General features: G+C 48.0%; 1 protein-coding gene across 4 annotated transcripts in view; it reads left to right on the top strand.

Moving 5' to 3' along the window:
- SLC25A45 (solute carrier family 25 member 45) overlaps nucleotides 1–17,989 on the top strand; it is a 308,119-nt gene that overhangs the window by 256,513 nt on the left and 33,617 nt on the right. For all 4 annotated transcript variants that reach the window (XM_069644766.1, XM_069644764.1, XM_069644767.1 and 1 more), the window contains one exon: nucleotides 5,738–5,920. In XM_069644766.1, coding sequence (XP_069500867.1) covers nucleotides 5,738–5,920 — 183 coding nt within the window. The remainder of the gene's footprint in view (nucleotides 1–5,737; nucleotides 5,921–17,989) is intronic.

Genomic DNA, 17,989 nt, shown 5'->3' with positions numbered 1-17,989 from the left:
ATTCAACCACATCACCCCAATCATCAAGGAGCTGCACTGGCTACCCTTCAAGCGTGCATAATATTCAAGACAGCATGCATCACCTAAAACAGTCACAACCAAAATACCACTCTACTTAGCTGAGAAACTCAACATCTTCAGAGGCCTGCTCACCACCAGAAGCCACAAAATCACTAAGCTGGAAACGAAGAACTGCAAGAGAGAATAAAACCCAGAAAACATGTCTTTTTCTGCTGTGCACCCTGTCTCTGGAACAAGTTACCAACACAGATAAGACTGGTACTCTCCATCCTACACTTCAGGAAGCACCTGAAGCCCCTACTCTTTAAAGAACATCTCACAATCACTGACCGCTCTATTCAACACTGTTACCCCTCTGAAGCTTCCCCTTCTACTGTTCACCTTACCCAACGCAGTTCCTCTACTACCATCGGTTTGTACTTTATAAATCCCATACATACATATATACATGCATTTATTCTGTCAAAACACATAGGGGGTCATTCCAAGGTTGGAGGTAAGGTAAAAAAGATGCCGGTAAAGGATTACCAGCATCGCTTACCGCTACGGGCTATTCTGACCAACCAGACCGCTATTTACGGCATCGTAATTTACGATGCCATAAATAGCGGTCCACGCGTGCGCGTGACAAAACATGCGGGCATTACCGGCATGCCGTAAACCGGAGCTGATCACAAGCCATGCAGACATGCAAATAACGGCCTACTGAAGCTCGAAAAGTACCTTACCGGCATGGAGTAAATTCCAGCATCTCCGAGAAGGTGTTAAGAACCCTGAGCAGTGTTTCCAAGAGCCACATGTGCACACAATCAGCACAGGTGGAGGCAATGGAGTCTGGCACAGCACAAAAGGAGCACACGCACACACCACACCCCCTCCCACACCAAGATGATGCCAATAGTAGTTCATTTCTGGAGCTGGAGGCCCTGCTTGCAAAGCAGCAACAACAATAACCACAGCCCCACCACAGAGGATACACAGGAGGAGAAGGAGGGTGAGACAGGCCCAGCATGCCCCACCAGTGCAGCCACCGTTACCACGCCGGCAGCCCCCAATCCCTCGCATCAGAGCCACCCCCTTCAACCTAACACCAGAGCAGATCCACACCCTGTACTGGCTTGACTGTGACACCATCACCACCATAGTGGACCTGATACATGACGACATAGTGAGCCTCATAGAAATACGCACCGTCATCCCCCCTCTACTGAAGGTAGTGTCTGTGCTCCACTTCCTTGCCACAGGCACCTACCAGCACACAGTGGGGCACATGCATGGCATATCACAACCCTTATTTTCCCGGATACTGAACCAAGTGCTGGATGCTCTCCTCAAGCACACAAGGGACTACATATCCCTACCACAGACCATGCACTGGCAGGCATGCCAAATTGTATAGGTGCCCTCGACTGCACCCACGTGGATTTGGTGGTCCTGCATGCCATGGAGGTGGCGTATCTATACCGCAAGCAATACCACTCCATCAACGTGCAGATGGTATGCAACGCCAGCAAGATCATCACACATTGCTGTGCCCGATATCCAGGATCAACTAATGACTCATTGGTCCTGCGGAACTCCACGCTACCATGCTATATGGAGCGACATGCTGGACGACGTGACTGGCTGCTTGGTGAGTTGCCTGACTGGGCCATGGTAGTGCATCTGGGTTGTGAGGTGGGTGGCTGCATACTCCACCTGGGTGGAAAGGGGGGGGTGCATACTTCACCTGCGTGGGAAGGTGGGGGGATGCATACTCCACCTGGGTGGGAAGAGGGGGGTAGATACATACTCCACCTGGGTCGGAAGGGGGGAGATGCATACTCCACCTGGGTGTGAAGGGGGGGAGATGCATACTCCACTGGGGTGGGAAGGGGGGAGGAGATGCATACTCCACCTGGGTGGGAAGGGGGGGATGCATACTCCACCTGGGTGGGAAGGGGGGGAGATGCATACTCCACCTGGGTGGAAATGTTGATGCCAGTGAACAATGTGCACCTCACCGAACACTGCCCCAAAGCAAGTGAGACGGCACATGACTACCAAATCCCACAGTGATGAAGTAAGGCCGACACCTAACACTACATGACTAACAGATAACCAGGCCACATCCCACAACACATGCACCACTCATCGGTGGCCCTCACACACCCAAAGGGCATCCTGCACTATACACTGCATATGCACTATGTCGCTGCCTCCAGCAAATCATCCCACAGGACAGTCATCTTTGGGAGTGCATTGAAGTGAGCCTAACAGGGATACCACAGCGTGTCACTGGTTCCGGACACCCATAGGAGTGCTGCAAGTCACCATGGTACTGATCAGTGTAGAATGACGAATATGCTACTGTCTACAGCCAACACTCCCTACTACCAAATCTCACAGAACACAACACATCAATGATTTTACTCCAACACTGCTGCATGCATATATGATGCACGTGCAACAAGATGTGAGTGTACACCATAACCCATCTTGAAGATGCTACCCCTCCATCATTCCATTGCACAGGACACATAGCGGGGCCAGAAATGGGGTCAATGTATCCAGGGACATGTGCGTATGGGCAGAAATCACCCTCTGCCATGTAAAACAAGTACAGTTGTCCGCCATGAATGTACGAACACTTACCTTCATTCCCCTCTCAGGCAGGTGATGGTGGCTATCCCTTGAAGCCATGGCTCATGACCCTGTCCGAAACCCACAGAACAGGCACGAGGAGGACTACAATCGTTCCCATACCCGTACACGTCTGGTGATTGAGCAGACCTTTGCCCTGTTGAAGGCACGATTTTGTTGCCTCAGCCGGTCGGGTGGGGCACTCATCTACAGCCATGAGAAGGTGTCCAAGATCACCATGGCATGTAAAATGCTGAACAATATGTGCATCCGACGGAACGTGCCCCTGCCCCCTGACATGGAACTGCTACCACCTGATGATGATGAAGGGGAGGAGGAGGAAGAAGTGGCAGCACAGCATCACAGTGCCGATGCACAGGAGGGACGTGCCGTGCGGCAATCATTGATTGGACAATATTTCTGACACACAAGGTGTGAGGATGACAGGACATAGGGCACTGGGTGTGGGTATACATGTACACTATGCACTGTGCAATATTAAATGACACATGCGCAATGATGAATGTCCACTCTGTTTTTTTAGATGAACAACCATTGTATTTAAAGTGAAAATTCCAACGTGAAAACCAAACCCTCCACCACCCTCCCCCCTCCTCCCACTCCCACCACAACTCCCCAACACACCCTCATCCTCCTCCCCCTCCCACCACAACTCCCCTACACACCCTCACCCCCCCTCCCAGCACAACTCCCCAACACACCCTTACCCCCCCCTTCCACCACAACAACCCACACTAGTCCCATAGGGTCCACATAGCCCACATGTAGATGGCAGTAATGTCACTGTGCGCTCTCAGAGCCAGGGGGAGACATGTCCTGGCGGCGCAGCGTACGGAGCAACCGACGGAGCGGGCTGGTCTGGGTCGAGTTGCTAGTTGAGGGGGTGTCCTCATGCTGGGCCTGTTGTGCAGGATGTGCAGCCTCCAGAGCAGGCCGAGGACCACGCAGAGCTGATTTGTGCTGTCCGTTATTACCTGGCCCAGTGCCCTCAATTCATCCCGCCACTCCTCCCTGCCCTGCCGATTGTCCTGCATAAAATCAGTGATCAGGGCTGTGAGCTGCTCAGCCCGTTGTACATCTGCGGCGTATGTTGTGGCCCTGCTGGGGATCGGACTGACATGCCCTGGCGGCGCTTCCTCAAGGGAACTGGCCACAGGACTGGCATGTCCCTGTGTTGGCCCTTGGCCAGATAGCTCAGGTGTGTTGGTCTTGGCCGAGTCACTAAAGGAGACCTGGGGGTTAGAGTGGGCATCAGGAGTGTGGACAACTTCAAATGTGTCCTCCTCAGTCGCTCCACAGATGGAATTGGGGCTGTCGGCAACATCGCGGGGGGCGGTGGCTGCCACCTCCCCAGCCACACTCGACTCCTCAGACCGCGGCGTTGGGCATGTGTCTGCAGCCATTGCAGGGAAGGGTGGGTGTGGGGGTGGGGGTGGTGCACCCTCCACAGGCATTGCTGGAGCCGGTGGTGTGCGTCCAGTTGTTGTCTTCCTCGCTGGAAGACAGCGGCCCCTGCCTTGGCCCCTGGAAGTGCTGGGACGGTTGCTCTCCAGCTCGTCGCTGTCATGCTCACTGCCTGTGAGGGTGGAAGAGAGAGACGGCATGAGTGATGATTTGAGAGCCAGCATTTATACATGGCTACAATAGCACATTCAGATATTTGTGGGTTATCGGCATTTGGGTGGGGAATGGCACATAATTCAATACTTGGGTGGTAAATGCATGCATATGTCTGTGTCACTCTTGTTGGCCGGGTACTGTGCTGTCTAACATGCACAACTGCCCTGTGTGCCTCATGGAAGGGGCCACTTTGTGTGGTATGTGTCATATAGGTTACAGCCTTGCACCTGGCACTAGCTTGGGTCTCACTTCCTTCGGCATGATTTACAGGGGGGGTGGTGTGGCCGACCATGCCCTGACTCCTTGGCCAGACCTTAGCAGTGACTTTCATAATATTGGCGTTGGCAGTATTGACTTTGGACACTCCCCTCCATCAGCGGATGACGTTGCACCACACTCCATTTCTCCGACCCCTTCAATGGATTCGGAGCCTATCATGGCCGCGCATGTCTCCTCCCACGGCTTGAGATTCATGGGCGAACCTGGGCCTCCTCCAGTCTCCAGGGTCTGGCTTCTATTCGCAGACAGGATGCTCCGCACCCTCAGCCACAGGTCGTCCCACCTTTTGCGGCAGTCCTTCGTGGTGCGGGGGGTGTTGCCCACAGCGCTCACCTTTTGCGCCACTAGTGCCCAGATGTCTTTTTTTTTTTTTAGCACCGCCACCCTCCGCATGTCGTTGCTGAAAACAGTGTCAGCATGCTCGTGGAGGGTATCCACTAACATTTGCAGTTCGTCAGGGCTGAACCGCTCCTTTCGGAGGCGGGCTGCTCCCTTCTTTGGCGCTTTTGGCATTCCTCGGTAGTGGTGGTAACTTTCCGGTATGTCAACAGTGTGCCAGGGGTCCTGTCTGGTGAGGATGGCAATGGATTGTGTTTTTAAAGATGGCCGCCGTGCTCCTTCCAGTTCCTGTGCGATGACGCTATTTCCGGTTCCGCATTTTAACGGTGACCGTAAATAACGGTGACCGCTATTTACAGTCACCGCTAATGCCGCATTGCTCCATGGCGGTAGTGTTTGCTACGGTGCGGGTCATGTCGGTACGGGGTTTTTCGGGCATTTTTGTGGCATGACGCTACGGTCATTACTGGCATGGTGCAAAGCTTGTGTCCGCGAACTCGTAATAGTGCGCTTTTAACAGTCTATTGCCAGCTCGGACACGCTATTTGCGCCATGCCGGTAATGGATGGTAGTTACCTCCAAACTCGGAATGAGGGCCATAGTTTAGGTGCACACATAGTCGCAATGGGAATCCTAATATGCGCATGGGAATCCCATTGTATATACAAAACGGAAATAAGTCTGATGCGATTGTTACCAATATCTGAAATAAAATTATGCTAAGGGGCCTGTCACTATTTATGGAATTCAAGTGGAAATAGAAAAGTCATGTTTGTTCAAATTGATATGTGTTTGTGTGGTTGTATGACAATATATATATTTTGCTGTATTTCAGATTCTGGGATTTTTCAAAGGCATGAGCTTTCCCGTGTTAACCGTTGCGATAAGTAACGCATTGGCGTTCGGTTCGTATAGCAATGCTTTGCTCTTTCTTGGTGACCAGCCGCAGGGAGACCGCAGACCCAACCAAACCAATATTCATGTCTTCGTAGCAGGGTCCTTCTCTGGACTAGTGCAAGTAAGTGAAAATTGAGATTTCATTCTTGTAATGCATACCTATAGTGTTGTTGCACACCTGATCAGATACAGAGAGAATTTGCACATTCACAAATGCTAAAGCAAGATATGTGCAATGTTCCTTGTTCAACCACTTGTGCATTTTGGCATGGAGAATATACAAAGTACATTTGCTACTGAACTGTGGTACCAGAACCAATGAAAATAATAACAAGTCCTGTAAAATTGAAGGGTCGTGGAGACAGAAAGTGGACTGAGACACTTATTGATAGCAATGGGTGAAGAATCTGTGACAGAAGCGGAAAAAGGCATTTTTAAATCTATGTATGTTATACAGATTTGCCGGGTGCGTATCCAATCATGCTGCCAGATCTTTTGTTTGGCTCATACTGGATTGTGTAATAGTTGGTCAGTGGAAATGCCTTCTTCTTCCAGTCTATGGTTTATTTCCTTTTTCCAAGCAATTAGAAAATTATGGTTTGCCGTCTGTACATACTGAGATAGAATAGGTAGCACTGTATCTTTTTTACTTGCCAGTGGGAATTTTTTTCAATATGAAGATCAGAGCTTCCTCATGTGGGATCCATAAAAAGATATCAATCCTTGTTCGTGTCTAATGATAGCCACTGATTGGCTTGCTGGTAGAGATAGGACACGTTTCTGGAATCAGACTTCTATTTTGAGCCAAAATGACTCTGAGTTCCAAAATCTTTTCCCTGCATAGAAAATTATAGGTACCACCTTTTGTCTGTAAAATGTGAGCATTGGACTACTAGAAAACTTGCCATATTTAGCATTTATAATGCGGGCTTGTGATATGGCAATGGTAATTTTTTTAATTATTTCATTGATATAAGGCAGGTCCTGTTGGTGGTCATTAATATTAATGCCTAAGTAGCGAAACTCATGGATAACATCAAGTTGTACTTTATTGAGTGAACACTGGATCATCTTGCGATCCTTCTTGACGTTTCCAAATCGTAATATCTTGGTTTTCTCATGGTTGATTGCTAATTGATGATCTTCCAGATAGGCATTTAGGGCATACAGCTGGTTTTGCAGACCTTTTGGTGTCTTGGCCAGGAGGACCATGTCATCTGCATATAAAAGCCAGGGCATGGTGGTAGCACCCAATTTTGGAGAATCTGAGATGACATGCTCAATTTGTCTCTGACATCAGAAATAAAGAAATTAAACAGGGCTGAGGCTAGTAAACAGCCCTATTTTAAGCCTCTATGTGTAGGGATGGTAGAGGACATATCGCCATCCATTGATAAGCGAATTTGGATCGTTGTATTGTGGTGAAGGAGAGCAATTAGATCAGTTATGGATTCAGGACATTGTGCTTGGAGTAGTAACCCCTCCTATAGCTTTGAATGCTCTGGACTGTCTAAATTCTGGATTGTGAAGAATGGCATTAACAGCTTGCAAGGAGGATAGCTTGTCTTGGGAGGATAGCTCAGGGGCAACATGCTCGCCTTGGAAGCAAGACGACATGGAGCACCACAAGTTCGATCCCCCGGGTCCGCGCTTAGAAACCTCTGGGTATTAGCGCGTTATAAATAACATATATCATATCATACCATATCATATCAAGGCTATTCTTATGGGGGCAGGGACTGTGTTATGAGGTTGCTCTGTGCAATAGCACTTGGAGCATTCCAAGTGCTGAAAAATTATCTCGCCCCAAATAACCAGACATACTCAAAGAATATGGCAAAATACTACTTTATTATAGTTCAATGAAGTAGGGAAACCTGTCGAACAAACAGATTGCAGTTCACACAGTCTCAATGCAGTTCAGTTACACAAAAGTCTTTATACCTCGATGTACGTCAGCTATGATGTCATCCTACGCAGCAAACAGTAAAATCCTATGGGGTGAAGGGATTGGTTAAGGGAAACGTATACATATAGTCTATATAGGTGTTAGTATCATCATTGGCTGCCCTTACCTAGTAGGCACGCCTTGAGCTACCTCCAACTACGTAAAATACAGATAATAACACAACAACAGCAGCAGATAGACTTCTGCAACAATGTATGGTCCAACATCACATAGGCCCTCATGATTGGTTGGCACGCTCTTACCAACCTTGGACATTCGGCTCGTTAGCAGCACGTAAACGAAACCCAGATGCAAGGGAACATCAGACAACTGCCTTCTAGCCTACCATCTCTCATCAGTTAGGGCCTAAGCAAAGGCTTCTCCTGTGTGGTTGACCTTTCTGACTATTCTCTTCCTCTGAACTTTAAAGGGAGTGAAGGTACATTGCTATGTTCGTCTGGATCTTCATGAACAGGCATTCTCTACTGGTCCTCCACCACATGTGAGGAGACCACAATTTTGTCCATTTTGTCCTTTTATTTAGTGCTATTTGATTCAATTATATTGGGTGCTATTACTCCTCTTGGCCTCTGGAGACTTGATTGCTCCGTCTTGCGTGTGCTTTCTGCATCTTTGATTGTACAATACTTGGCACTCACAAATGTTCTCTCCTGCGCTTAACCTAAGAGAAATATGTCCTATGTACATCGCTTATCCTATTCAATTCCTTTTGTGCCTTGCAGTTGCTTCTTGCTGCAGCATACATGATCCTGAGCCAAACGACTGTCCTTTGTTCTGCATGAATCTGTATTCCAGCGCCTGTCAGCTCTGCAGCCTTGGTTTACCTTCTTGAGGCTTCTCGTTTACTATCATACGATGCAGATGTCCATTTTCTCAACATGGCTGCTTTACTTGCGGTATATTTCCTACTTTAGCAAGCAGCTACATTGTCTTATCAGCCTTGCATTTCTGCGTATATACATCTACTACATCTCTTGTTACTTATCTTCTTAGTATATATGATTTTCTTCATATTCGCTACGCTGTGTGTTATCTGTACTAACTCAACAGCAAGGGGGTAGAAACCTGTATATTTTTCTTCCGCATTGGACCCAGTGGCAAAAGCACTTCGAATTGTTTAAGGGGTGTTGTAGCTGCAGCCATTTCTATGAAGCAAGACGATGCCATAATATTGGGACACCAAGTTACATTCTGTGCCACATGTGATTGATATTTTGTTGAACAAAACTAAAACACAGCACCTGACAAATGCCAGGTTATCTAGGTATGACCTGACGTTATTGGCTCCAAACATTGCCATACAACGTTGTGACACTTTAAATCCTGCTACCTTGCAACTCCTCCCATCGGATTAATCAAAAGTAAGGCATGATTGTGTATTAATAACAAATAATGAAACAAAGGGACAAGTAGATTTGATGGATACTCCAATTAATAAAACTGATGGTACATTATATGTAGATGGCTCATGTTTTAAATTACCAGGTGGTACTACCACGGCATTATATGCCATTACAACATTGAAAACAATTGAGGCTTTTAGGATATCTCTGCATTCAGCACAAGCAGCTGAAATTATTGCCCTTACCCGAGCTTGTGAGTTGAGCTCCGTTCTTGTAGTTAATATTTACATTGACAGTTCATATGCATTTGGAGTAGCTCAGAACATTGTCTGTTTATGGGATGAGAGGATTTTTTAACTTCACATGGGACAAAAAATACTGCTTACTACATTGATTTCGAAATGGTGTGCACTGACCCTGCCAAAAAGGCTGGCCATCATTAAATGCAGCGCACACAAGGCCATTGTAAATAATGTGGGCAAAGGTAATGCCTTTGCTAACCAAATTGCAAAGGCAACTGGAGTCCCCTGTACCCCTTAAGTATGCTACGCACATGATGCAGCCAGAGAATATTATATTCATAAATGTGAATGTTAGCATGTGCACACTTAGATGGAATTCTTAAGCTTGTGTCATATCTAGATAGAAATGTGAATGTAAGCATATGGAATAGTGAACGATAGCAGGCACCACACCAAGACACAATTGCAAGGACAGGAATGCCAACTAACCAATCCACTAACAATTTCATCCCTCTGTATACACCTCTCAAACCCTAACCAAACACAACCCCAAGCCCAGCCAACGGACCCACCAGGCTGAGGCTGCCAACAGCACATCACTGCTATCTTGCACTTTTCCAGCTCATTCCTACTAACTCACCGCCCCTCCTCTCCCTTTTACAGACCCGGCAGAGCGCCAGGGGATAGTGCACGATACAAATATCACAGGGGAATACCAGCTATGTCTTGTTCTGGTAAGCCTAGAGTGGGTAGGTACATGGGGGTGCTTTGCCTCTAGGGGCAAACATTAGGGTGCATAATGGCAGGTTGCATAAGCTCCTACGTTAAAATCTGTAATTATTAATGTTTCATGGTAGCAGGATAAAGTGGGGGATAGGTGGGTGGTCCCTAGAGTTGAAAGTAACCACTTGGCAATTTAATTGCTAGCTTTATGATATATGCTCGGGTAGAACAGGATAACACTAAAGGAGATAGAATAACTTGAGGCAAAATAGATGACTTACTATAAACAAAGCTCTGCAGACAATATGCATGCACTTTGAGAGATCTTACCACCAGCATTGAGCCCTTTGCCAGAATTCCCAACTCTGTTGGCTAAATCATCGAGATTAACTAAACTGTCCAGGACAACACAATTTGGTCAAAGGGAAAGAGCTGGTGTAACATCACGTCTTGGTGCAAATGTGCGTCGCATGCACAAGTGCTTTGCAAGGACCATGCCAGTCATCATGGGCACGCGCTAAGCACTATGGGGCGCTTCTCTTAGGCATGCATTCAGAATGAAGACCACAAGAGGAGTTGTACCTCTACCTGCACCACTTTTCAGCATCCTTGAACCGCCTGTTGCCTTGGGTGCTGCGATAGCGTGTAGCATTACTGTGACAACACGGTTCCACATTGTCCGCGCAGAGTGTGAGCTGTATACCGCACGCATGCACCAGATCAAATGGTGATGCAGCAAGCATAAACATTTCAAAGAAAGGTACAGCCAGAGAGCCATGTGCAGATCCACATGCGTGGGGTGTTTCATTAGCGACATAGCTGCTAGGTTTAACATGTGTGTGTTTATTGCTGTCACCCTCCTGATCCTGCACTTTGAAGCACTCAAGTCACCACTCATAAGGCTGCGGCTGTACCACAATACCAGGGGGAGTACAGCAGTTACATTAGGCCCGGATCGCCAGGTTGGACATAACAGCTGGTGATGACGCACCCCTACGACCCAAAACCCCAATAAGCACACATCTGCAGTTATCTCTATCAGAGAGATCGACAATCAAGGTGCAACATCTGCTCTTGATCCCAAATGGGCTTTTTGGGTAGAGAGACTGAATTATACTTTGACCCTACCCAATACTTTGGAGCAGATGCACACAAAAAAAGAGTGTCTCTGGTTGTCTTTTTCGGCCCAGGTGTCCACAGAGCATTCAAGACATTAAACCCTGCCAACACTTCATACATGATGTATCGTAAACCCAACTCTGGCTTACTACTTTAAACCGCAGGCCAACTTTGACTTTGAACATTTTGAATTGTGACATGGCAGACAAACAGCAACTCAAACACATCAATGCCTTTTCCTGCCAGGCTTCAATCACCTTGCATCAACTTGCACCCTTTTAGATGCGACAGATGAAGTGAGAGTCCACTTGATTGAAGGCTGCTACTGCAACAAACTTCACCAGCAAATCGTATGTGTGCCGGGCCTCACTTTACAGCATATCCTAGAACTCGGCCGCTTATACGAAGTCAAGGAGGTGATGGCTGGGAAAATGGAAACAGCATTTCAATTGGTGAGCGTCCAGGAAGTGCATGCCATCACCAAATCCAAGCAAGCAGGGGGAACGCTGCCAGATCTCTATCCAAAAGCCAAGGGAACTACCGCATGCCCCATCAACTGCACACGCATGTGACTACTGTGTGGGAACGTTACCTCATAAGGGACACTGTCCAGCCTGAGGGGTAGAATGTTCCAAGTTGTAGTATAAATGAAGGGGATCAGCCTGTTGGATTTAACAACTTTATTGCTGTAGTAACATTCAGCAGTTCAAACTAGGATGGTTCTTTAAATGTCCTGGAACTGAAAGAAATAACCAATGCAGGACAGGGCTAGCAATAAGGTCCAGTAACAGTCTTTTAATCTCTCTCATGGGAGGAACGCCGGGAGCGCGACCTGCTCCATATCATTTGCGCCTTCAATTGCTTTCCAAGCGCGCTTTGTCGGCTCTCGTCGGGTCCCGCGGCAAGTCTCGCAAGACTACGCCCTAGAACGTCTCGCGAGGTCCCTACACACCTCCCTTTACACAGCAAAGTTTATTCCATTACAAAGTCATCATACTTCACCGGTCTTCTGTGCTCCCTTCTCAGACGATATTCCTTCCTACCACCTGTGTCATGTGCTTCACTCGCTTCATGGGATGTTTCCGATGCCTCTCTTTCTGTTTCTCCCTCCTTGATTTCTCTCACAGTGATATCTAGTTCTTGCTCTCTTGTGGCATCTCTGTCAGGGCTTTTACAAGGGGTGAATACCTCTTGGGTCTTTCCGCTTCGCAATCCTTCTGAAACATTGCCACACGCTCCATGTTCCATGTGCGGCCATCCTCTGTGCAAACGTGATTAGTCCCTCCGTGGATTACTTTTATTGGTTGACTGAACTTCGAACCTGTCATTTGGTCCTTGCTCTGTAGTCGTATTTCGTTCCAATCGCCTTCCTTGACTTCGCGGCCTGGAGTTGTTCCTCTCAGACCACTCCATCTCTTCATGCGTGCTTTGCTGTTTTCCAGCCTCCACACTACTTCAGCCATGTCTACCTCGTCATCTTCTCTTACTCTGGTCAACCATGGTGGTTCCAGTGTGGATGCTGCTCTCCTCCCCCTCAGCATTCGAAACATCGAAATTTGGATGATGCTCTTGGGAGTTATTCTGTAGGCCACAACAGCCTCCTTGACTGTTTTGAGTGGATCAATACCGGAAGCGGTTGCCAACTGGATGGCTCCTTTGATGAACCTATTCGCCCTCTCCACTTGTTCATTCGCTTGGAGGTGGTACAGTGCGGCCTTCCTCTGTATTATGTTGTGTTTGTGCAGGAATAACTCAATTTCCTGTCACATGAGCTGTACTCCATTGCCCGTGACTAAATCTTTGGGGAGACCTTCCCTCTGAAAAATGGATGTTAGGACTTCTATGACAGTAACAATGGTAATGTTGGGGACAAATTCTGCTTCTACCCATTTCGACAGGTAGTATATCAGTACTATGCCATACCGATGCTTGGGAGCCATTGCTGCCAATGTTCCTATGAAATCCAACCCCACCTTGTGCCACACTGCTTCTGGGATCTACGTGGGAATCATCAGGGCTTGTCTGGTCTTCAAGCATTTTCACTGTTGAGACACTCGTGGCATCTCTCAATCATGGATCGTATTTCTTGGTCCATGGCAGGCCAACAGTACGCCTCTCTCACCCTTCGCCGTGCCATTGTATTTCCTAAATGCCCTGAGTGGGCCCTGCACAGGATGACTCTTCTCATTCCCACTGGTGGTATTACTTGATCTCCTTTGATGAGCAATCCTTCCACCTCTGAAATTTCTTCTGCCACTTTCCAATACGGCCTCATGCCTTCTGGTATGGCCCTTTCTTCTGGCCATCCGTTCCTAACCCAATCTCTAAGTCTCACCATGGTGGGTCTTTACTGTCCTCATCGTTCCAATGTCCTTCACTTAACTCTAGGAATTCTGGGCTGCTGAGGTCTTGGATTGACGCTACAGTGCATTCATCTGGCAGGAACGTGGTGGCTTTCTCTTTGTTCCCAGGTAACCTTGACATGCAGTCCGCCTGGGCATTTCTCCACCCGGCTATGTGGGTAATTTCAAATGTGTATTCCTGAAGTTTGCCTGCAATGCGTGCCAACTGGAGTGTAGACGATTTTGTCCCACCTGGACTGAGCATATGAATGAGAGGCTTACGGTCGGTGACCAGTTTGAACTTGGTGCCCATGCATAAGTCCTGAAATGCTCAACAGCCCATGCACAGGCTAGCATCTCTTTCTCCACTGTGGAGTAATTCTTCTCAGCCGTGGACAGGGCTTTAGAGGTGAATGCCACAACATGTTCAGTTTCCCCTTTCTTCTGGGTGAGTACAGCACCTAGCACGCACGCACTGCCATCCGTGGTTATGACTGTATCCCGTGCTGGATTGAACGGCTGTAGGCATGGTGCTTATACTGTCCGTCTTTTGATATTCTCTATGGCCTCCTTCTGGGCCTCCAGCCATGTGAACTCTGTGCCTTTTTTCAGTAGGTTTTTCAGCTGCATCGTGATATCTGAAAAATTGAGGATGAATTTGGCATAATATTGTGCAAGTACCAGAAACAACCTCACTTCTTCCTTGTTGGTTGGTTCAGGAGCCATGACAATGGCTTGCACAAGGTTTTGTTTGGGGCTTATACCCCGGGAAGAAATCTTGCACCCCAAATATTCAATCTATTGTGCCCTTTGGACGCAGTTTTCGTATCTCAATTTGACTCTGGCATCCTGTAATTTGGTGAGAACACTTTTAATAGTGATGTCATGCGTGTGTTAGTCCACGGCATAGACCAGTATATCGTCCTGGAAGTAGGACACATATCCTATGTGAAGTAGTAGTAAGTCCATCATGCGCTGAAACGCTGAAGCAGCAGACGACAAACCGAAAGGCATCTTAGTGAATTGATACAAGCCAAATGGGGTGATAAACTCTGTGAGTGGCTTGGATTCTTTGTGCAGGTGAATTTGATGATAAGCATCCCTCATATCTAGCTTGGAGAACAATCTGGCTTCCTTCATCATGAAGATGAGTTAATTTATGCTACGGAGGAGGTAGCTATCTGAAATGACCCCCAGTTAAGGCTGCAAAGGTCAATGTACACCCTCAAGTCTTGTGAGTTTTGCTTTTTGATAAGGCCGATAGGGCTCAACCACTCTAAGGGTTCTACCTCCTCAATGGTACCCTCCTTCCCCATTTTGTTGAGCTTGGTTCTGAGTATGTCCCTGGCTGTTACTGGCACCGCCTTACTTTATGCTTTACGGGGACTGCATTTGCCTTGGCAATTATGTTGTGTACAAAGTTCTGGATTTTCCCTGGCCCTTCCGAAAAAAGTTTGGGAAAATCTTCTTTAACTACCGGCCCTCCTCCTGTATTGACTGTTAACACTTGATCTTCCATGCTGGGATCCAATTTCATCTTGAGCTTGGCTTGATCGCCCCATCCTAGAACTGCTGGGCCTTCCTGGGTGAAGTATATTCTCGTGGTGATCTCTCTCTCCTTGAACTCCACCTTCCCTTTGATGTACCCTAATAGGTCTACTGACACACCTCCAAATACTGTGGGTTTGTGGCGTGTACTAAGAACTTCAACCGTTTCGGTGCCCATCATTTCTTTGTCTGTGCGTAAGGGCAGTATGATCAGAGCCCGAATCCACCATGACTCTCGTCTCCATGCCGTCCACTTTGATTTCACAGTGGGGAATCTCCCTCCTGGCTAGTGGACTGTTTACCATCAACACTGTGGGTCTTCCTTCTTCAGATGAAGATTCTCCCTCTGCGTTGTGTTCCATGTTAATGTTCGTAACTTTTCTATTGCGCCACCTGCATACCAATGAAAAATCTCCAATATATTTGCACACCGAGCATTCTTTGTCTCTTGCTGGACATTCTCTGTTGTTGGCTAAGTGTTTGGTGCTGACGCCAGTGCTTAAAGTGGGCCGGGGCCTGCCGGAGCCGGGCCCTGGCAGTCTGCAAAAAGTGGGACTGAGCCGGGGCCCTGCCGGGGCCCCCCATCCCACACAACATTGGCGGGATGCATTATCCCGCCGCGGCCGCAGCCGCGACGGGAGATGCGCCCGCTAGTTTAATTTCAGGCGAGCTGACAGAAGTGTCAGCCAGGCACAGCGTCGCTGAGGCTGGCTGGCACTTCTGTCAGTCACTGTAACTTCCCTGATGACCCCTCATTTGAGGGGTCATCAGGGAAGTTACAGTTCCTTTGTTTGCCCTCGCCAGGTCACTGACCCTCAGCTAACCTGCGGGCTCCATGATCTAATATGCAGATTAGATCACAGAGCCCGCGGGTTCGCAGAGGGTGAAAGGCGCCTCGGGCTCAGTGATCTATCTGCTCAGAGCAGAGATCACTGAGCCCGAGGCGTCTATCTCCGTTGGCAAAGCTTTATAAAAGATGCCTTGAATTGTATACGTTTCAAGCCATCTTTTATAAACGTAGAAATATTCCTATGTTTATAAAAGACCGCTTAAAACGTGCACAATTCAAGGCATCTTTTATAAAGCTTTGTCGATGGACAAAGCCACCTCGGGTTTTGTCCGTCCTCAACGCTTTATAAAAGATGCCTTGAATTGTTTATGTTTCAAGCCGTCTTTTATAAACATAGAAATATGTTATAAATGTCTATGCTTATAAAAGGTGGCTTGAAAAGTGCACAAACCATAGCAAGGTAAGCACACAAGTGTGCGTAAATTACTATGGTTTGTGCACTTTTCAAGCCACCTTTTTATAAACCTAGAAATACGTAACATTGGTATGTTTATAAGGCTTGAAAGGTACACAAACCATAGTAGTGCGCATACAAATATATAAATGCTCACATACATTTATATATTTGTTTGCGCACCTTACAATGATTTGTGCACGTTTTAGGCCACGCCCACAATGGAAGCCACGCCCCCAAACGAGGGCCCCCCTCAATTTCTTTCCCCACTTAAAGCACTGGCTGACGCACCTGTGACACTTCAGCCGTTCCCTCTTTCCCCACTTCCCTTCTCTTGCGTCAGTCACTTGCTTCTCCTTCTTATTCCTAAAGGTGATTGCTTGGACTTCTGCTGGGCTGGAGCTTCCTGCGTACTCTTTCCATCCCCTTGCGGTTTCTTCCACCGCTCTCACAATCTCTATGGCTTTTTCCAGTTGGAGTTCCGTCTCCAAAATAAATTTGTTCTGCACATTTCTGCTGTTGGTGTGGACTGTCAGCATGTCTCAGATTAGTACTTCTGCGTTATTGCCAAAGTTGCACAGTGCAGCTAGTTCGCGCAGATTGGTCACATAGTTGTTTGCAGGTTCAGAGTATTCTTGTTTGCAATTGTAGAAACGTATCATGTGCAGCACCGTATTCTATTTGCTGCCAAAGTGCTTAATTATTCTCCTGACGGCCTCTTTATATACGTCGTCATTTTCAGCGGCCCGTGCTTTGGGTGTAAGGCCTGCAAACACTTTTTGACCTTCCACACCCAGGCCATTTAATAACATGGCTCTGCACCTTGCCACTGTGTACCCCTCAGCTCCTAGTGCTTCCAGGTAAGTAGTGGACAGGGGATGCCATTGTGGCCATGGAATTGCAGGCCTACCTGGTTGTTATGTCGTGCGTTTTGCCGGAGGCCCAGCACGAGGGGCTGGCTCCGGTCCAAGAGGCCGCATGGCCTGGAGCGCGGCCTGGGCAGGGGAGATCAAGAAGAGACACACACACGCTGGCTCAGCTTCGCCTGGAACTGCCTCCCACTCAGGGGGCGGGGCTTTTATTAACTTGCCCTACGTCACCGCGCTGCGGGACGTAGGGCGGATATAACATTCCTCCTTTATTTCAACATGACCTAAACAACATAAACATAAGCCGCATGCTCAACTATAAAACTTCTGCCACTGCTGGGGAAATTAGCATACATAGTAATTCAGCCTCGCAGGCGGTCTCGTGGTCTTTCTCAGGCTGTACCGCTTCGCTTGGGGGCTGTCCCCGCTCGGCTCGTCAGTCTGCTCACCTTCGTTACATGTGTCCTCACTGCTGGGTAGTCTCGGTGATTGCCAGCTGCAATCCCCCGCAGATTCTTCCTGGGGGTCTTGCGCCGGCACGTCGCTGCTTTGTTGCTCGTTGTCGTCGTGATGTCCTTCGCCATCCGTCCAGAGTTGCTGGGGCACGGGCTTGAACCAGGAAGCGTTCCTTGTTACTTCCCGACCTCCCCGTGTGACCGTTATCATGGTCCCACGCCGGTTTCTGATAGTCCATGGCAGTTCGTCATACCTGGTGTCCATCTTGGATTTTGTGGGATTTCGCAACATGATGACTTGGTCACCCACTCTGTGGTTGGAGGGCCTTGCTCTTC

The sequence above is a fragment of the Ambystoma mexicanum genome, chromosome 2p (genome assembly GCF_040938575.1).
Source record: "Ambystoma mexicanum isolate Mex_15411 chromosome 2p, UKY_AmexF1_1, whole genome shotgun sequence".
NCBI lineage: Eukaryota > Metazoa > Chordata > Amphibia > Caudata > Ambystomatidae > Ambystoma > Ambystoma mexicanum.
Note: the sequence above shows the minus strand (reverse complement) of the source record. Positions and strands in the feature narration are given on the sequence as shown.